Source organism: Dermochelys coriacea, chromosome 2, assembly GCF_009764565.3.
Source record: "Dermochelys coriacea isolate rDerCor1 chromosome 2, rDerCor1.pri.v4, whole genome shotgun sequence".
In the NCBI taxonomy this organism is placed as follows: Eukaryota; Metazoa; Chordata; order Testudines; family Dermochelyidae; genus Dermochelys; species Dermochelys coriacea.
This window is the reverse complement of record NC_050069.1, coordinates 225,926,742-225,944,982: the sequence shown is the minus strand read 5'-3', so window position 1 is coordinate 225,944,982 and position 18,241 is coordinate 225,926,742. Positions and strand designations below refer to the sequence as shown.

Here is an 18,241-nt window from a genome sequence, read left to right as displayed (position 1 = left end):
CTCCTCTGTTTTTTCCACCAAATGCATCCGATGAAGTGAGCTGTAGCTCACGAAAGCTTATGCTCTAATAAATTTGTTAGTCTCTAAGGTGCCACAAGTACTCCTTTTCTTTTTGCGAATACAGACTAACACGGCTGCTACTCTGAAACCTGTGATTATGCAAGGCACTGAATTTAGCCGTATACAGTGGAAATCTGTCAACTTCATGAAAAAAACTCGCACAGATACAGACAGACATCATCTTCCTCTCCAAATGCAAACAGATGGACATCATACCGAAAGGACTGAAGGTAAAAAATCCATTACAATCTACATACCACACAGACTATGCTGACAGCTTGTGCCACACACTCTCAAGGAAACTGCGGAACCACCTGATCAACATCCTCTACAGCAAACAGGGAAAGATTAAGAATGAGCTCTCAAAACTGGATACTCTCATAAAGAACCAACCTTCCACACAAACTTCCTCGTGGCTGGACTTTACAAAAACTAGACAAGCCATTTACAAAACACACTTTGATTCTCTATAAAAGAAAAAGGACACTAAGCTATCTAAACTACTATATGCCACAAGGGGCCACAACAATGGTTCCCGTAACCCACCCAGCAATATTGTTAATCTATCCAACGATACTCTTAGCCCAGCGGAAGAATCTGTCCTATCTCGGGGCCTCTCCTTTTGCCCCTCCACCCCCACGAACATGATACAGTTCTGTGGTGACCTAGAATCCTATTTTCGACGTCTCTGACTCAAGGAATATTTCCAACACACCTCTGACCAACATATTAACCCACAGAGACCTTCCTGCCAACACTACAAAAAGAAGGATTCTGGGTGGACTCCTCCTGAAGGTCGAAACAGCAGCCTGGATTTCTACATAGACTGCTTCCGCCGACGTGCACGAGCTGAAATTGTGGAAAAGCAGCATCGCTTACCCCATAACCTCAGCCATGCAGAACACAGTGCCATCCACAGCCTCAGAAACAACTCTGACATCATAATCAAAAAGGCTGACAAAGGAGGTGCTGTCGTCATCATGAATAGGTCGGAGTATGAACAAGAGGCAACTAGGCAGCTCTCCAACATCACTTTCTACAAGCCATTACCCTCTGATCCCACTGAGAGTTACCAAAAGAAACTACAGCATTTGCTCAAGAAACTCCCTGAAAAAGCACAAGAACAAATCCGCACAGACACACCCCTGGAGCCCCGACCTGGGGTATTCTATCTGCTACCCAAGATCCATAAACCTGGAAATCCTGGACGCCCCATCATCTCAGACATTGGCACCCTGACAGCAGGATTGTCTGGCTATGTAGACTCCCTCCTCAGGCCCTTCGTTACCAGCACTCCCAGCTATCTTCGAGACACCACCGATTTCCTGAGGAAACTACAGTCCATTGGTGATCTTCCTAAAAACACCATCCTAGCCACTATGGATGTAGAAGCCCTCTACACCAACATTCCACACAAAGATGGACTACAAGCCGTCAGGAACAGTATCCCCGATACTGTCACGGCTAACCTGGTGGCAGAACTTTGTGGCTTTGTCCTGACCCATAACTATTTCACATTTGGTGACAATGTATACCTTCAAATCAGCGGCACTGCGATGGGTACCCGCATGGCCCCACAGTATGCCAACATTTTTATGGCTGACTTAGAACAACACTTCCTCAGCTCTCGTCTCCTAATGCCCCTACTCTACTTGCGCTACATTGATGACATCTTCATCATCTGGACCCATAGAAAAGAAGCTCTTGAGGAATTCCACCATGATTTCAACAATTTCCATCCCACCATCAACCTCAGCCTGGACCAGTCCACACAAGAGATCCACTTCTTGGACACTACGGTGCTAATAAGCGATGGTCACATAAACACCACCCTATATCGGAAACCTACTGACCGCTATTCCTACCTACATGCCTCTAGCTTTCATCCAGATCATACCACTCGATCCATTGTCTACAGCCAAGCGCTACGATATAACCGCATTTGCTCCAACCCCTCAGACAGAGAAAAACACCTACAAGATCTCTATCATGCATTCCTACAACTACAATACCCACCTGCTGAAGTGAAGAAACAGATTGACAGAGCCAGAAGAGTACCCAGAAGTCACCTACTACAGGACAGGCCCAACAAAGAAAACAACAGAACGCCACTAGCCATCACCTTCAGCCCCCAACTAAAACCTCTCCAACGCATCATCAAGGATCTACAACCTATCCTGAAGGACGAGCCATTGCTCTCTCAGATCTTGGGAGACAGACCAGTCCTTGCTTACAGACAGCCCCCCAATCTGAAGCAAATACTCACCAGCAACCACACACCACACAACAGAACCACTAACCCAGGAACCTATCCTTGCAACAAAGCCTGTTGCCAACTCTGTCCACATATCTATTCAGGGGATACCATCATAGGGCCTAATCACATCAGCCACACTATCAGAGGCTCGTTCACCTGCGCATCTACCAATGTGATATATGCCATCATGTGCCAGCAATGCCCCTCTGCCATGTACATTGGCCAAACTGGACAGTCTCTACGTAAAAGAATGAATGGACACAAATCAGACGTCAAGAATTATAACATTCAAAAACCAGTTGGAGAACACTTCAATCTCTCTGGTCACTCGATCACAGACCTAAGAGTGGCTGTACTTCAACAAAAAAGCTTCAAAAACAGACTCCAACAAGGGACTGCTGAATTGGAATTAATTTGCAAACTGGATACAATTAACTTAGGCTTGAATAGAGACTGGGAATGGATGAGTCATTACACAAAGTAAAACTATTTCCCCATGGTATTTCTCCCTCCCACCCCACCCCCCACTGTTCCTCTGATATTCTTGTTAACTGCTGGAATTAGCCTACCTGCTTGTCACCATGAAAGGTTTTGCTCCTTCCCCCCCCTGCTGTTGGTGATGGCTTATCTTAAGTGATCACTCTCCTTACAGTGTGTATGATAAACCCATTGTTTCATGTTCTCTGTGTGTGTGTGTATATAAATCTCTCCTCTGTTTTTTCCACCAAATGCATCCGATGAAGTGAGCTGTAGCTCACGAAAGCTTATGCTCTAATAAATTTGTTAGTCTCTAAGGTGCCACAAGTACTCCTTTTCTTTTTGCGAATACAGACTAACACGGCTGCTACTCTGAAAACTATTTTACAAGTATTTCTCTAATATATCATTGCAAATTGTTGTATGTTATACCGCTACAATAGATTTGATAGTTACCCTTGAACATTTGCAAATTGTACTCATTACTTCATGTTACTCAATATATAACTTATTTAATATTTGATATATTCAGTACAGTACTTGTTACCAAGTAGAATAGGAAAGGTAGGGGCAACCCTCCCAGATAGCTGTGGGAAATGAAAAGGCACAGCCACTCCCTTTCCCCACTGCCCTTCAGAACCCTGCCAGTCTGAACAAAACCACTCCCCATCTCAGTCGGGGGCCATTCAAGCTAGGCATGTCTGCTTTGGCAAAGTGGAGAAAGCATTTTTTTTTTCTTTTTGTAACACTTTCGAGTTGATATGTCTTTCCTTCCCTTTCTTAAAATACAATTCTACCCTGAGAAGTGACTATGTAAAAATGCTATCTATTTACACAGCTGATCGGCTCCTTCTGTGTACTCAGTCATGTATGCTTACTTTATTGGAAACACTAGGCCCTGGATTTACACACAGGCTTAATGTTTGCAGGACCAGTACCTTAGTTTTTACAGCTTCCTGCTACTATCTGCTTTGGAGAACAAACACTGTGCCTTCTGAATACTCATACAGCTAGGCATGAACTCCCAGTGAGCATTTGAGATTGTTTAAGGCCTGCTAGCCTGATCAATTTTCAGCACTGTAAAAATGGTACATTTTATTAAAATCTATAGACTGGAATATCTGTACTGGCCTGGACAAGTTATCAGCCTTTATTATTAATTTCCTGATACTTTTTAGTCTGTCACCACTTGATCCTTTTTTAGACTTCTTTTTGTATACATGTTAATCTGCTGGTTTCATTCAGTGAAAATATTGTGCAGTGAAAATATTTAGCAATAAATAAATACTCATGAGCATGCATCCTTTTTAGACTAAACATTTTAGATGATGCTCTGCCTTGTTCATTCACCCCTGTATTCTTGAGCCTTATGCAAGTTAGAAGGAAACCAAAGGTTTTCACATAAACCTAGAATTTAATGGGAAAAATACCCTTGCTTGGGTATAACTTAGTCTTCTGGGAACCAAATGTGTAGTTCTTCCTCTTTATAGGTCTTACATATGATTACCAGGTAACTGCTTTTATAGAGTTTTATGGGGGGTCTTCAGTCCCCATCCTTCTTTGTTACTCTACTTGTAATCTGTGTAAGAGCTAAGCAGAGAATTAATTCCTTCCTTGCTGGGAGTCAGGTAGATCTTTTCACCAGGTTCCATATCCTGTCAGATCTTGGTAAATAATTAATGGAACATGCTGTGTAATGCTATTTAAAAAGTAGAGTAATTTCCTTATTTATTGCTGAACTCAGTGAATCCTAAGATTGAGGAGCACCAAACATTATAGTATAGGACTTGTTCGTTACCTGAATTCTTTATAAAGAAAGCAGAATAAAATTTTGAGTAAGAGTCCTAGAAATAATAACTTTTTGAAGCTAAAATAATGAATTGTTGCTATCTTGAGAAAGTTGTCAGGTATTTTGGATTCCTTGCTATTTCAAAGTTATCTTATTGAAGACATGGTTTTACATAAAATCTGCTGTTGAGAAAAAGTAAGCTTGAAAATTTGTATACATTTTAAATGTGTCAAAAGATCATAAACCTAGCAATAAAGAATCTTAACGTCTTATTTCATTCACCCTACACTTATGTCTTCTTTAGCAAGGCACTCATTTGTCTCATGATAGCAGAAAGGGAATATTAGAGGAAGGATTTGTAAAAGCCACAAATCTTAATATTTTTTATAGCCTGGTTTTAACTTCGGCCTTTTGTAACATCTCTCCTAAGAAGAGTATAGCCAGAGCTTTGAGCTTCCTTGTATCAACTTGCTGCAACAATGGGACATTTAACTTAACCCAGTTAGAATAGTCTGTTAACAAGCCACCTATATAATACAAGTAGGACATGCATCTGACTAGGGTGTAACAATTAAAAGGGCAGAAAAAAAATTGTGATCAGTCTTCCAGCTGATGTCTGGCCCCATCTGGTTTCTCCAGAATCTCAGCACCTCCTCTTCTTTAGCCTGCATCCTATTAGTCAAACCTTGACCATTGGCTTCCCCTTAATTTTATGTTGGTGGTGAGTAAACAATAGCAGCAACCGGAGCTTGGCAGAGGCTGCTAGTCTCAATAGGGCTTTAAAAGGCAACCTGCCTGTAAGGATGGGAGTCTATATAACTGAAGGTAGGGAGTGTAGATATTGAGGAAAAAGGACATGTGGCTGGGAGATGGAAGAGTATTCTGTGGAGGGAGGGTAGTGGGATGATATGGGGTAGGATGATGTACAGTGAACGAGGCAGGGGACTGGACACTGAACAAGGTGGATAACAAATAAATAGCTCCCTCATTCACTATGCTCTGTCCATCTTGTTCCCTAAATTACTAAGAAGTCCCATGGAAAATATTGTATATCAGTGGTTCCATTGCACTGCGACCTCCTTCTGACAACGAAAATTACTACAGGACCCCTAGAGGGGGGACAGAAACCTGAGCCTGCCTGAGTTATGCCACTTTGGGTGGGGAGTGCCAAAGTGGAAGCCCGAGAGCTACAGCTCTGAGCAACAGGCCTGTAACCTGAGCCCCTCCACACAGGGCTGAAGCTGAATCTTGAGCCATGCTGTCCAGGGCTTTGTCTTTGACCCTGGGCTCCAGCAACTCTAACGCCAGCCCTGCTGACCCCATTAAAACGGGGTCGGGACCCACTTTGAGGTCCTGACCCACAGCTTGAGAACTGCTGTTGTATATGTAATTAAAGACTATCATAATCCACATACATGGGGGTCAGACTTTTCAAACTTCATTTTGTAACCTTAGCATTTTTTTAATATTGGATGGAATATTTGATTCTTTTGAATATATACACAGTAGTCACACTTTTTAAAAAAATCTTCTGTTTTGAAAGATTCTATCAGTTTGAGAAAGCATCCTTATTCTTGCAATTGTGAATACTGGTAGAACTGATATCTGTCAAACTTGTAGAAACTTTTGAAGTGTGATTACTGTAGTATGTATTTGGAAAGTTTTATGACTCGCTTCCCTGGCCACTAGGTAGGATGGATAGAAAACATAGAATGGAGGTGGGAATGACATATTTAGATTTGACTGGAGTAACAAAATGTTTGGAAATGCATCTGGTCCTGTTTCATCAAACTTTGTTATTGAGTTTGAGTGGAATTTTAAAAAGTGCCTACATGACTTAAGACAATAGGTCCCACTGAGATTGAGGACTTGTGTTCCTAAATCACTTAGGCTCTTTCAAAAATCCCAACTTTTATGTTTAAGCTTAAATTGTCAAATTGTGTAGTAACTAACATGCATAACTAAAAGTTTTTATTTTCATTACCTTTATCCTCCATCTCCCCTTTGCTCTTCTTGTTTGTCACATTCACTTATTTATTGTTTCAAATTAGACTGTAAAGTCTTTGGGCAGAGGCTCTGTTTAGCTTTGTGTTTACACAGCATTTTTCTCAATGGGGCTGATACGGACTGGGGCATTTGGGGATTACTGCAATACAAATAATAAACAGTAATCATCATCATTTTGCATTTTACTATTAAAAGAGTACCACAGAATTTGTAAAATATGTGTCCTCTGTCACTAGTTTAATTTTTTCTTATATAATCAGCTAGAGGTATTGGGAAACTGAAATGAATATCTTGTAATATTAATATTTTTCCCATCTTTCTTTTACATTTTAGTATATCTGAAGAGTCACAGGAAAACTCTAAAGACTTCATGCAGAAAATGACAAAAACTGAAAGTCTATATCAACAAAGTACAGATACGGCAGCAGAGGTACTGTATAATTCAGTTTGCCTATCAACAATATTATGTGTTTGCAGCATAATTTAAGTTCCTTGGGATATAAATATTTACACTTCAACAAGACATCTTTGAAATTTGGGAATAATGTTTTGGAGTAATAAACAAGTGATAATGATAATCTCAATAGTTATATCATATGTTTGGAAGTGAAACATGAACATTAGTTCAGCCCATGATCAAGAAACAAATGAAAGTCTGATTTAAGTTTTTACAAAACATATCAAAGAAAATGTGTGTGTCATACAAATTATGATGAGCAATAATCTTAGCTTTCATTTTTAAAAAAAAGTTTCTAGCCCTGGTTGCAGAGGAAAGTTTTTAAAAATTTAATTTTTAAAGGCTCAAAAACCAGACAGCAAATAAAAATATCCAAAACTTTTAAGCCACCCTTAATATTTGTTGAGATCAAACTCATGATTTTTGAACTTTTGGGATTGGAAGTACTGTATTTCAGACTTGCTTGTAAGGCTCTGTGACCTAGTCATGTCCCTTCTGCTCTTATCCCAGCTTCTGTGCTGGAAAATAGTGCTGGGGAACTGAACCATCACTTCATCTATTGCTATTTTAGCTTTTGTATCTGATTTTGGAGCCACAGTGAGGAAAATTCCCTTTCCCAACTCTTTTTCTTTATAGACCAAGATTACTTAAACTAATTTACAGGTAACCTTTAATAAAAAAAAATTAAAAAAAAAAAGTTTTAGAAAATTCAGTATCCTAGCTGAAACTTGTAGAATTGAGAAAGTAAAAGCAAGAAACCATGAATTAATATTTCATATATTTTCTTACAGTTTCCTAGTGAAATGGAATCAAAAGGTGATAAGGACATTATTCAGCTGTTGGAAAAACAGTACCAAGGAAGATTAGAAGAAGAAATAGCTAAGGTACAACTTTATAGTAACAACTTTTTAAACATGTATAATGTGGTTTTATTTACTGTTTGTTACGATTCAGAAAATTACGAATATATATATGTTTAAGCTTAGAACAAATATATTGTTATAGTTATATTTATTTATGGGAAACTATCTTGTTCTGATTCTGAACAAGGAAGAACATTTTTCAAAGCCTGTAGGGAATCTTGTGCTTTTGACACAAGCTTAACATAAGTAGGCCTGTACTAATCCGCTTTATTTTTCTTTTTTCACTCATTCCTTTAGCATACACCAGTTAATCCTTTTACTTTCTTAACCAATACCCATCTTCCAGGGAGTCCTGCCCCTAAAATCCTCTGTATAACCCTCTCAAAATCTTCTCTGTAAAGGAAAAGAGCAACTTAATCAGTCTAATCCAATTTTTTTGAAAGAGGTATATGATTACAGTTGACTGGAAACTTAGCTAAGTTTAGAATACTTGGGCTGCTTACCTGGTTTGTTCCATTTTTATTAATTTTTATTTTTATAAAAGAAGAGAATTGATTTACTTTTCTGTATATCTGTACAATGCGAATACATTTTCTCCTTGTGGACCAATTGACTGTATTTTCCTTAGAGAGACAATGTGGATGCTGCTACTCTGAAACCTATCTTTTATTGGACCAACTTCTGTTGGTAGAAGAGAGACAAGCTTTTGAGCCACACACAGCTCTTCTTTAGCTCTGGGACAGATACTCCAAGCATCACGGCTAAATGAAAGGGGGGACAGATTGTTTCGCATATCCGCTTATATCCATGGATATCTGCATCCATGGATACGGATGCTGTTGTATTATTTACCATATTTGTGAATCGGATGCAGATTCAAATTTTTGTATCTGCACAGGCAGTGCCTAATTTGTGCTGGGGCTTGCCAGGGCTGAGCCCCAGCACCTCTCAGCATAGCAGGTCATAGCCCTGGCACCGACTTACTCCTTTGAGTCTGTCACCTCCTGCATGCAAGGAGGCTGCAGCTCCAGCTGTTACTTCCTGGAATGGGGAGGTTGTGGTTCCAGCTGCAGTGTTTAATTTGTGCCAGGCCTTGCCAAGGCTGAGCCCTGGCACCTCTTAAAAATTAAGCACTGTGGTAGTGTTCTAACTGTGAGATAGGGTGCGGGTGCTGGTGTGGATGCAGATGCTTATAAAAGGTGGAGTGCAGATTGCGGGTCACATACAAGTTAATTATCATGGAAGCACATCGGATGCGGATCCACATTTTTGTATCCATGCAGGGTTCTAAGCATAAGTAGTTAGCACATATTCTAAGGGACCATTCAAGGTACAGTGGCCTGTTAACAGTCTAAGGACAAAAAGAGGGTGTTGGAGGGTTACAGATTGTTGTAATAAGCCATAAATCCAGTGTCTATGTGCAGTCCATGAGTTATGACTGTAAGCTCCCAGGCTTGTCTTTTGAAAATGTTGTACAGGTTTCCTTAGAGGATGAGGACTCTAGTGGAGATTGTATGAAGAACTTAAATGGGACATTTCACATTTTACAGAAAGCCTCTTTACCCAGTTGATGTCTAGGAAAACATCTGCAACTATAACAAAAGGTTTTGAAGAAAGTAGCAAGACACATAGTATGTCTGATCTATCAATCCTCATATCCTTTAAGTGTCTGGATCTTCATTCAGCCAAACTGTCTTATCCTCACCATTAGAAATTATTGATGAAAATCAGGAAGGGTGAGGGATTGAATGTCTTGTTACTTTCTTCAAAACCTGTTGTCATAGTTGCAGATATTTTCTTAGACATCAACTAGGTAAAGTAGCTTTCTGTAAAATGTGAAATGTCCCTTTTAAGTTTTTTATACTGTCTCCATTATGTCAGCTTTGTCATACTTCTGATGAAAAGAAATATCTCTCATCATTGCAGAATTTATTTTCTGATCTTGTACTGTCCATAAGTACATGAAGGTTGTAGTGAAAATATAATCCATCTCCTTTCATTATGAGACAACATAAATAGAAAAAAAACAAGGGGGGGGAATCACTCAGTGAGATTAATAGGAGATAAATGTAGAACTAATAAAGTAATAATTTCTCATATGGTTTGTAGTCATCCTGGGGAATTCAGGCAATGGGAGGTTATAGAGTCAAATACTATAGATAATGTATTCCCAATAATATATCTCACTTTATAATAGCATAATTAAAAATATGAATATTATTTGCTAACTGTTGCTTTTTTACCTTTTAAATGTATTTATTTCCATGTAAAATTTATTTATTCATATTATTGATGGGTAGCAACTAGTTTTCTTCTACAGTGGTAGACACTGCTATGTGTGAACTTCTAAAGGTTGTTTTTATTTTTTCAGGTTATTGTGTCAATGAGTGTAGCATTTGCCCAACAGACTGAACTGGCAAGAATGGCTAGACAAGAGGAAGAATCAGCACTATTGGTAGCACAAACAAAAATTGTTCATAAAAAGGAAGAATGTTTTGAAAGTAGGAAGAAGTGCACTGAACATGAGCTAGACAACCATCTTATTAAGGAGAAGAAAGCAGACATTAAACATACAGAAGAATTTAAACCACTTAGCAAGGAGCTGAGTGAAGAGTCCAGTGAGATTTCTTCTCTTGAAGAACAACTTGAATCAAGGGTTAAGCCTGGTTACATACTAGAACTGAGCAAGAATGAAATGAGGTTTCCAGTAAAAGTAGTGAAGGAAATATCAGTAAGTATATAAACATCCACCTGAGAAAATCTTTTGCTTCCCCCCCCCAGTACTACTAGGTAATTTAGGCCTAAAGTGATGGGATTTTTAAAAATTGTAAATGGAAAAGAGTTAATTTTAACAGAAATGTTATGATTTATTTTAATTCTTTGAAAATTCATATTTTATTTAGCAACTTTTGTGCTGTGTTTTAACCTGAATATTGTAGCATTACACTAATGCATGAGAACTGGAAAATAAAACTGAATATACTGAAAATGACTAATCCATTTTCATGATCAAAGCTTGTGAAATGCAAAAAAGTAAGAATGGCATAAACAGTGGAAAAACAAGCTTGATTTTTAAAAATTATTTTAATATAAATAAATACATCTTACTAGTGACACATGAAACCTATATAAAGGGGATAAAATTGTGTAAATGTATTATTTTAACTCACCCATGTCCCTCTTGATATATAGGGGACATCATCTGAAAGGATAAAAGTGATAGCTAAAATATATTATTTTTAATAATCTCTGGGGGAGGAGAGGTATGTACAGAGTCCACCATTCAATTCAATTTACAAAGTGAGATGTGGAAATTTTTACCCTGTTGTGTCTACAGGGCTACTGCAGCTCAGTGACAAAGATAGGTTATTCAACTCATTCCATTCTGAAAGAGATAAGATTGTAAGATCCACAAAGCTGAGGGTCCTCTGGCCCATGTTATGCTCACTCATTGTGTGCTGCCACATATGGATTGTCTGCAGAGTGGAGCTACACACAGTGTAGGAGGGTGCATATATTTTACAGTCCCTCAGACTATGTCCCTTCACCAGCTTAAATAGCAAAATTATCCTGTCCTACTTCTTTTTGGAATCATGGAAACAGAGGCAGTACATGTCATAGGGAAAACTGAAACAAATATGTGGAAAAACTGGTACCTGGAAAATGTTCATAGCAAAAGGTTAAGTTATGTCTGTAACAGAAATCTCAGCCAGCCTCCCTGTACACAATCCACTTTTAAGTAACTAAACATGGACATTGGTGTAAAAAGTTTCATTTTTCCAATTTTTTATAATATTTTCATGGGTTTAGAGTTAATCAAAATTGTATGTTCTTCTTCCTAGGATGGAAACTATTGATATTTGTACAGCTGGGGGCTCATTAGGTTCAGTTTTAGGGGACGGTCAGCACCACTGATCAGTGAGAAAGCTTGACAATTAAGAATTGGCTGGAGTTATTTCCACTTCTTTTTTTACAACAGAGATTACGATGTCAAGATAGTGAGTCTTCTGAATACTATATATCAGGGAATAAGAGACAGGAAAAAAATAAATGTGTCTGACAACGATTCTCTAGTTGTAAAGCATTATATAGATGGAATTATAATTAATCTAAATTTTACATTTCAAATAAGTAACCCTTCCATCTACCCTCTTCAGAAAGGAACCAGTGAAACTTAGCTAGCCTAGTCTTCATTAAAATCTGATAGCACTGTATATAAATTTTGAGTGGTAGGATTGTTGTATATTCATTCATAACTGGATTGAGATTTAATAATTTTTTATAGAGTAGTGCATTTGTTCTTTGGAAACTGTGTTTTGAGATTATTTGAAATCTCAGTGTCTATACAATGCTTAAAGTTCTAAACAAATTTATGTTATGTATTCGACTTGTAAAGATACGTATTTGCAGAAAAGAGCATCTGAAATTCATATTTTTACAAAGATCGTGTCCTAAAGAGCATAAAATTGGAATTGTAAAATGCACTCCTCCATATATAATTTTAAATAACATATGTGCATGATCGACTCTTGTTATGAGTGCACGGTGCAAGCATTATCTATATTCTAATGTCTGTTGTTGTCACTTGAACATAGAATGTACATTTTCAAATACTAATTTATCACTATAAACAACAGTGTACAATAGGAGAACTCAGCCAAACAAATACTTTATACACTGTCCTGAAGACTTAAAAGTTAGAGCTGTGCGAATAACTGATGTTCTGGTTTGCTGGCAAATTCCAGAAAATTGGGGAAAATATTGTTTCAGGTCAACCCAAAACCTAAATTTATTAGAATTTTCAGTGAATAGAAAAATGAGAAAAAAATTGTTTTGGGTCAAACAAAATGTGTTCAAAATGAAGGATTTGGTTTTAATAGATCTGGCATCTATGACTGTATTTTTTTAATAAAAGCAAAGAAAATGAAGGGCTGTATTTACAAGGGGACATAGGCACCACTCAGAAAATGGAGGAGGTGGCTCCCAATAACCCGGAGGCAAGGGCACTCGTGTAGGAGACACAAGTTCAAATCACTGCTTTTAAGCAGGGACTTCAAACCCAGGTCTCTCTTATTCCTGGTGAGTGCCTTAACCACTAGGCTATTAGCTATTCTGTAATGGGTCTCTCTTAGTCTCTTCTGTTGAAGTTGTTGCACTTTTTGTACAATTCTTAAACATTCATTGGACCAGAGAGTGGTAATGACTCTATAGCCTCGTCTCTCGGGCACTCACCTGGGAGTGGGAACTTCTGGGTTCCAGTCCCTGCTCCAGTGAAATTAATTATTTATACAAAGTGGAACAGCTTCAATAGGAGAGACTGAGAGAGACCCAGCTCAGAATACCCAATACCATTGTTGTTAAGGCACTCACCTGGGATATGTGAGACCTGGGTTCAAGTCCCTAATCATGGGGCTCTTGGATATAAGGAGGGAGGGCACCTCCTCCTAATTTTTTTTGGACTGATGCACTTAACTAAAATGGACATGAATTTGCAAAATGTTTTGGTTGAACCACAAATGCATTTTTCACTGGAAAAAATTTAATTGGAAAAGTCAACAAATTTCACCCATCTCTATTCAAGGTATAAGAGCACAGGCAGTTCTGTTGCTTGACAAAACAGAAGACTACGATACAAAAACAGAGGGATGTGTAGTTGCAATGGGTACATTTCATATATAAACAAAAACTGTAACTGGAGTACCTCATGCAAGTAGTTGGCCATATGGATATTTTTGAATGTTGAATATGAGGAGGCTTTTGAAAATATGAATTGGGATCTCTCCCAGGTATGGAAAAGTGTATGAGAAAGCATTTAGTCAGAAGTGAGTCACACACATAAAGGGAACAGCTAGGAATGATGCTTTTGGAGAACAAAAGAAGCAGTAGAGAGGAGAAGAGGAGAGTTATAGGTAGGAGTTGACTTGTGAAGTGCTTTGAAACTGAAGAAGAGAAACGTTAATTTTATTCAGAAGAAAAAAGGGAAGAGAAAAGTACAGAGAAATAGAGAAGAGTATATGAGATGTGGTCCAAGGAAGGTTATTCAGTGGTCGCATTTTCGATATATTTGAGAAGAGGAAGATAAAAGTGCAAAGCCTGAGTGCAGGAGGTTGCAATGAGGAAGGTTGGAGATAAGGGCAGGGATATTAATATTACTTGGATAGAACGTCGTATATGAAGTCCCTGCACTCTCTCACCAACCCCAAAATATTAAACAGAGCTTAATATTTGTCTTTTTTTGGAACATTACACCTGTTTACTGTCTCTTAGTTGGGGAGTATGTGATTCTTTAGCATTCCAAGATGCAGGCAACAAGTTGATTTCTTGGATGATAGATGTTTTGATTTGTGCAAATCTTTTTGAAAAATTGTTTAACCATTTCATACATGTACCTGCATATAAAATGCTAATAACAATTCAAATATTACAGCCCTATCACGAGATGGCAACATCCAGTACAGAAACCTCAGGTCAGCTGTTGCTATATGAAGAGCGTTTGGAAGATATGCGGCAGGAACTTGTACGACAATATCAGGAACATCAGCAGGCAACAGAACTATTGAGACAGGGGCATATGCAGCAAATGGAATGGCAAAAAGAAAATCAAGAACAACTCCTAGCAGAGCTTGATAGACTTAAAGTTCAATTAGCTGAGGTAATATAGGGTCTGGGGCAAGGGCAGTGCAGAAGAGTGGATTGACAGCTGAACTTGGCTTTTTTTTTAAAAAAAAAAAAAGAGTTCTCACCACAATCAGCCCTAAACTGTCATAGACTAGTCTTGGTTGGAGCCTCCAGCAGTTCAACCACCTTATTGTTTCTCGGAAGACATTTAGCAGGCTGATCTCCTGCCACTGTCTGTACAGTGAAGCCTACCAAGTCAAGGGCATGAGGTTTCCAGCTTCCATTAACCAATTTTCCTCTGAGTAAGTGTGGTCCCAGAGGGTTATCGTTAATAGAACCACCCAGTGATTGTTGTCAGTGGAGTAGCGATCCATTGCTTCTCTTAGCGCCCTCTCCTAACTGCTATCATGGGCACAGTGTTCCCAGGAATGACTGTTCACAGTACAAACTTGGATCATGTATGGAGTGGAGCATTCCAAGAGTGGCCTGCACTGAGCTAACTCTGTTATTGCCTCTAATGCCATATTTCTTCCCTCATGCTCCCTTTTATCTCAAGCCAGATGTCCTGTCTTGTGGTGTAAAAAGCCAGTCCACACTGCTCTTCCACTGCTTATATGCTGCTTCCATCTGGGTCTCAGGTAAAATGAGAAGAGTACAAATTACAGGAGACTCTGTGGTCTGCCTGATTGGATCTGGTGTTGTGGAAGCTGCAAGGAGCTTCCATGCACTGGTGGGAGAAGGCTTAATATTCCCTAGGGAAGAAAGAAACTATTATGAGCAAGAGTGAACTGTCTCTGATCTGCTTCCCGGCAGCCAAAAGATGTCCTCCTTGATTTTATTGGACTGTAAGGAGCTTGGCTTTGTAAAGTACAAATTAGTTAAGTGGGAGAGGCAAGGATGTATGTTTACTGTATTCTTTGCATTTCTAAAGTATAGCCACCTTAGAATCCAGTGTCTCAAACCCATACAATCTCCATAAAAAGGTATGTTAAAGGAACTCCTCTTAATTATTGGGTTCTCAGAAATAAGATTTTGTCTCTTACCAGACAAAGAGGACAAAACTCAGAACAATCCGTGCAATCGTACATTCACAGACTCACATATTACATTGTCAGTGCATGCATATGTATTTGATGTGTCATCTGAACAATGTAACATTACAAAAATATACGAGAAAATAGTGACAGGAAAACCCTAAAGTTCTTCAGTTCTGTTCCACTATACTTACAAGGTTCCACCTGATGCCTTATGCTCCTCCCATACTAGGTTTTTCTCTATCTATCTTCTGTCTGCTTTGGGGGGGGAGTGTAATAGTGACCTGCTGTTCCCAATCATTGTGGTTGTAGGTGGCTGGTAAGCCTGCTTCTCCTTTCTGCAACTTCAGGGGTGTGATTGGCAGGCCTGCTTATCCTTTAGCCTATTTCTGGACCTCTTCCTATCCATTATACTGGAATTGTTCCTCTGGGATGCCTATATCTTCCCCTCCTTTGCACTGCCTCTTCTGTCGCCTTACACTCACATTTATACATTGCTGGAGCTGAAGCTTCTAACACTGGGGGGAGAGAGTACTTGTGTAATTTAGGTCCTTAGCTTCTCTGTTTTAATGTAAAGGATGTTTTTGCCATGAGATCTATGTTAGAATTAATATATAATTATTAAATCAGGAATACTTCTAGCTCCTCTAAATTTGGACCATAGCACAGGAAGGGACCTCCCTGATCATAAAGTCCAGTCTCCAGTAGGCAGCCCAGTCACTTAATCCACTTCATAAACTTATCAAGCTCCCTAAAATTAGTTAAGTCAGCAGTTCTCAAACTTTAGCAACTCAAGAACCCCCAGTTAGATTTAAAATTTTTCATGGATTCCCAAGCCCCCACTCAGCCCCAGGCCCCATTCCCACTCCACCCCTTCCCTCAAGGCTCCACCCTGCCCCACCCTTGTGCTACAGCCCTGCCCCTCCTCTTCCCTTCCTATTTCTGCCTCCTCCCCTAAGTGCACCCCTGCTCTGCTCCTCCCCCTCCCTCCCAGTATCTCCTGCAAGCTGTTCTCCAGTGTGCAGGGAGGGAGGGGAAGGAGTTGAGTTGATCAGTGGGGTCTGTGGATTCCCTGGAGTACCCTCAGGATCCGTGGACCCCATTTTGAGAAACGCTGAGTTAGGTTGTTTGCCCCCGTACTCCTATTGGCAGGCTGCTCCAGAGTCTTGCTCCCCTGATTATTAGAAATCTCCTTCCCTGTTTTTATCCTCAGCTGTAATTAGTTTATTATACTATATTCTTTCACCTTATGAAGATCTTTTATAAAAAGGACATATTATTTGGGTAGTCTTATCTTCCATCCTAAATATTATACTACTATTATGAAGTTAAACTTGTAACTTCCAGTGTAAATATAGTGCTTTAAAAGAAGTACTTACAGATTTATATGAAAATCCTAGATATACTTAAGCTACCAAAACGGCCAATCAGCTCTCAGTTTCAGAAAGTTTTAAATTTGCTTTTAACCACTTAACAAAAGGAGCTGTATTTTCCTGGTGCAAAATATGTTGAGTATTGGAAGTGCCAGGAATCACTAATACCAGAAGATTAAAAACCTGCCTAATGTTAATGCTTTCCTTCTACTATTGATAGTATGTCCTTATGAAATTTCATTTTTAGAGTGTCTCAGTGGAGAATGACAACTTGGTTACAGAGAGAGAGAGAATGCTTTTAGAGGAACTAGAATTGTTAAAGCAATATTCTGTACCCGGAAGAGAGAAGCTGCATTGTGAGCTATGCAACAACAGTACACAAACACAGGTAAATATGGACTTTGGCTACTTTAGGAGCCATGGTATGTAAATGCAATAGGATTTCTTTTGTCTGCTGCCTTATGCGTTGGTTAAATAATGAGGAGGTGGAGTTTAGCTACCTATCTTTTTACTTTAGGTAAACTCAAATTTTAATGTTGCTATAGCAACATCCAACAGAGAACCCAGAATCTGTTTGCTTAGCATAACAAACTTCATTTTAACAGTCTCTGGCTTGGATCTGTCATGTTTTTTCCATCTACACATCTTCCAAAAATGTGTTTTGTACTTATCATCTTTCCAGGATGCTAGCAATTTCATGGAAAGGGATAGTTTTATTTCAAACAATATGTAATTTTTGCATAAATGTTTTAATTTTATAATGTAACCATGTATCAGAATACAATGTTGATTCCAACGTGACAGGATTTTTGTCTTTTTTGTCTTCTCTGCCTTTGCAAATACTTACTCAGGATGAAAATGAAAGGCAAACTGAATCAAAAGAGTACACCTTTGAGGGTGAAGACAGAGGAGGAAAGCCTGAAGAAATATCTTCAGATATTCTTTCAAAAGAAAGGTATTCAGAGCTTGCACTTGTTAAATCCAGACTTTCTTTAATTCAAAGTTTCTGTATTTATAGCTTTGTGAATCATATAATTATCTGATGTATCAGTCATATGCAATAAAAATTTATAATAAGTCAATATAGAATCCAAACCTGGATGCTTTTTGAGTGAAGCTAAATAATTTGTCACTTTTGTACTGTTTTATTTGAATGACTAATTATAAAATTGGATTTCTTAAAAATGGTCTTCAAAATGATGTTCTGAGGCTATTTAGTCCAAGTAGTTGAATCAAGCATTTAAATCATATTCCAATCATTGGAATTTATAAGGCTATTTCTTGGCTTTATGCCACACATTCCTTA

General features: G+C 38.7%; 1 protein-coding gene across 21 annotated transcripts in view; it reads left to right on the top strand.

Annotated features, from left to right (window-relative positions):
* Positions 1–18,241, top strand: part of AKAP9 (A-kinase anchoring protein 9) — a 232,724-nt gene that overhangs the window by 120,491 nt on the left and 93,992 nt on the right. For all 21 annotated transcript variants that reach the window (XM_043509321.1, XM_043509325.1, XM_043509336.1 and 18 more), the window contains 6 exons: positions 6,924–7,020; positions 7,839–7,931; positions 10,282–10,641; positions 14,338–14,562; positions 17,183–17,323; positions 17,787–17,890. In XM_043509321.1, coding sequence (XP_043365256.1) covers positions 6,924–7,020; positions 7,839–7,931; positions 10,282–10,641; positions 14,338–14,562; positions 17,183–17,323; positions 17,787–17,890 — 1,020 coding nt within the window. The remainder of the gene's footprint in view (positions 1–6,923; positions 7,021–7,838; positions 7,932–10,281; positions 10,642–14,337; positions 14,563–17,182; positions 17,324–17,786; positions 17,891–18,241) is intronic.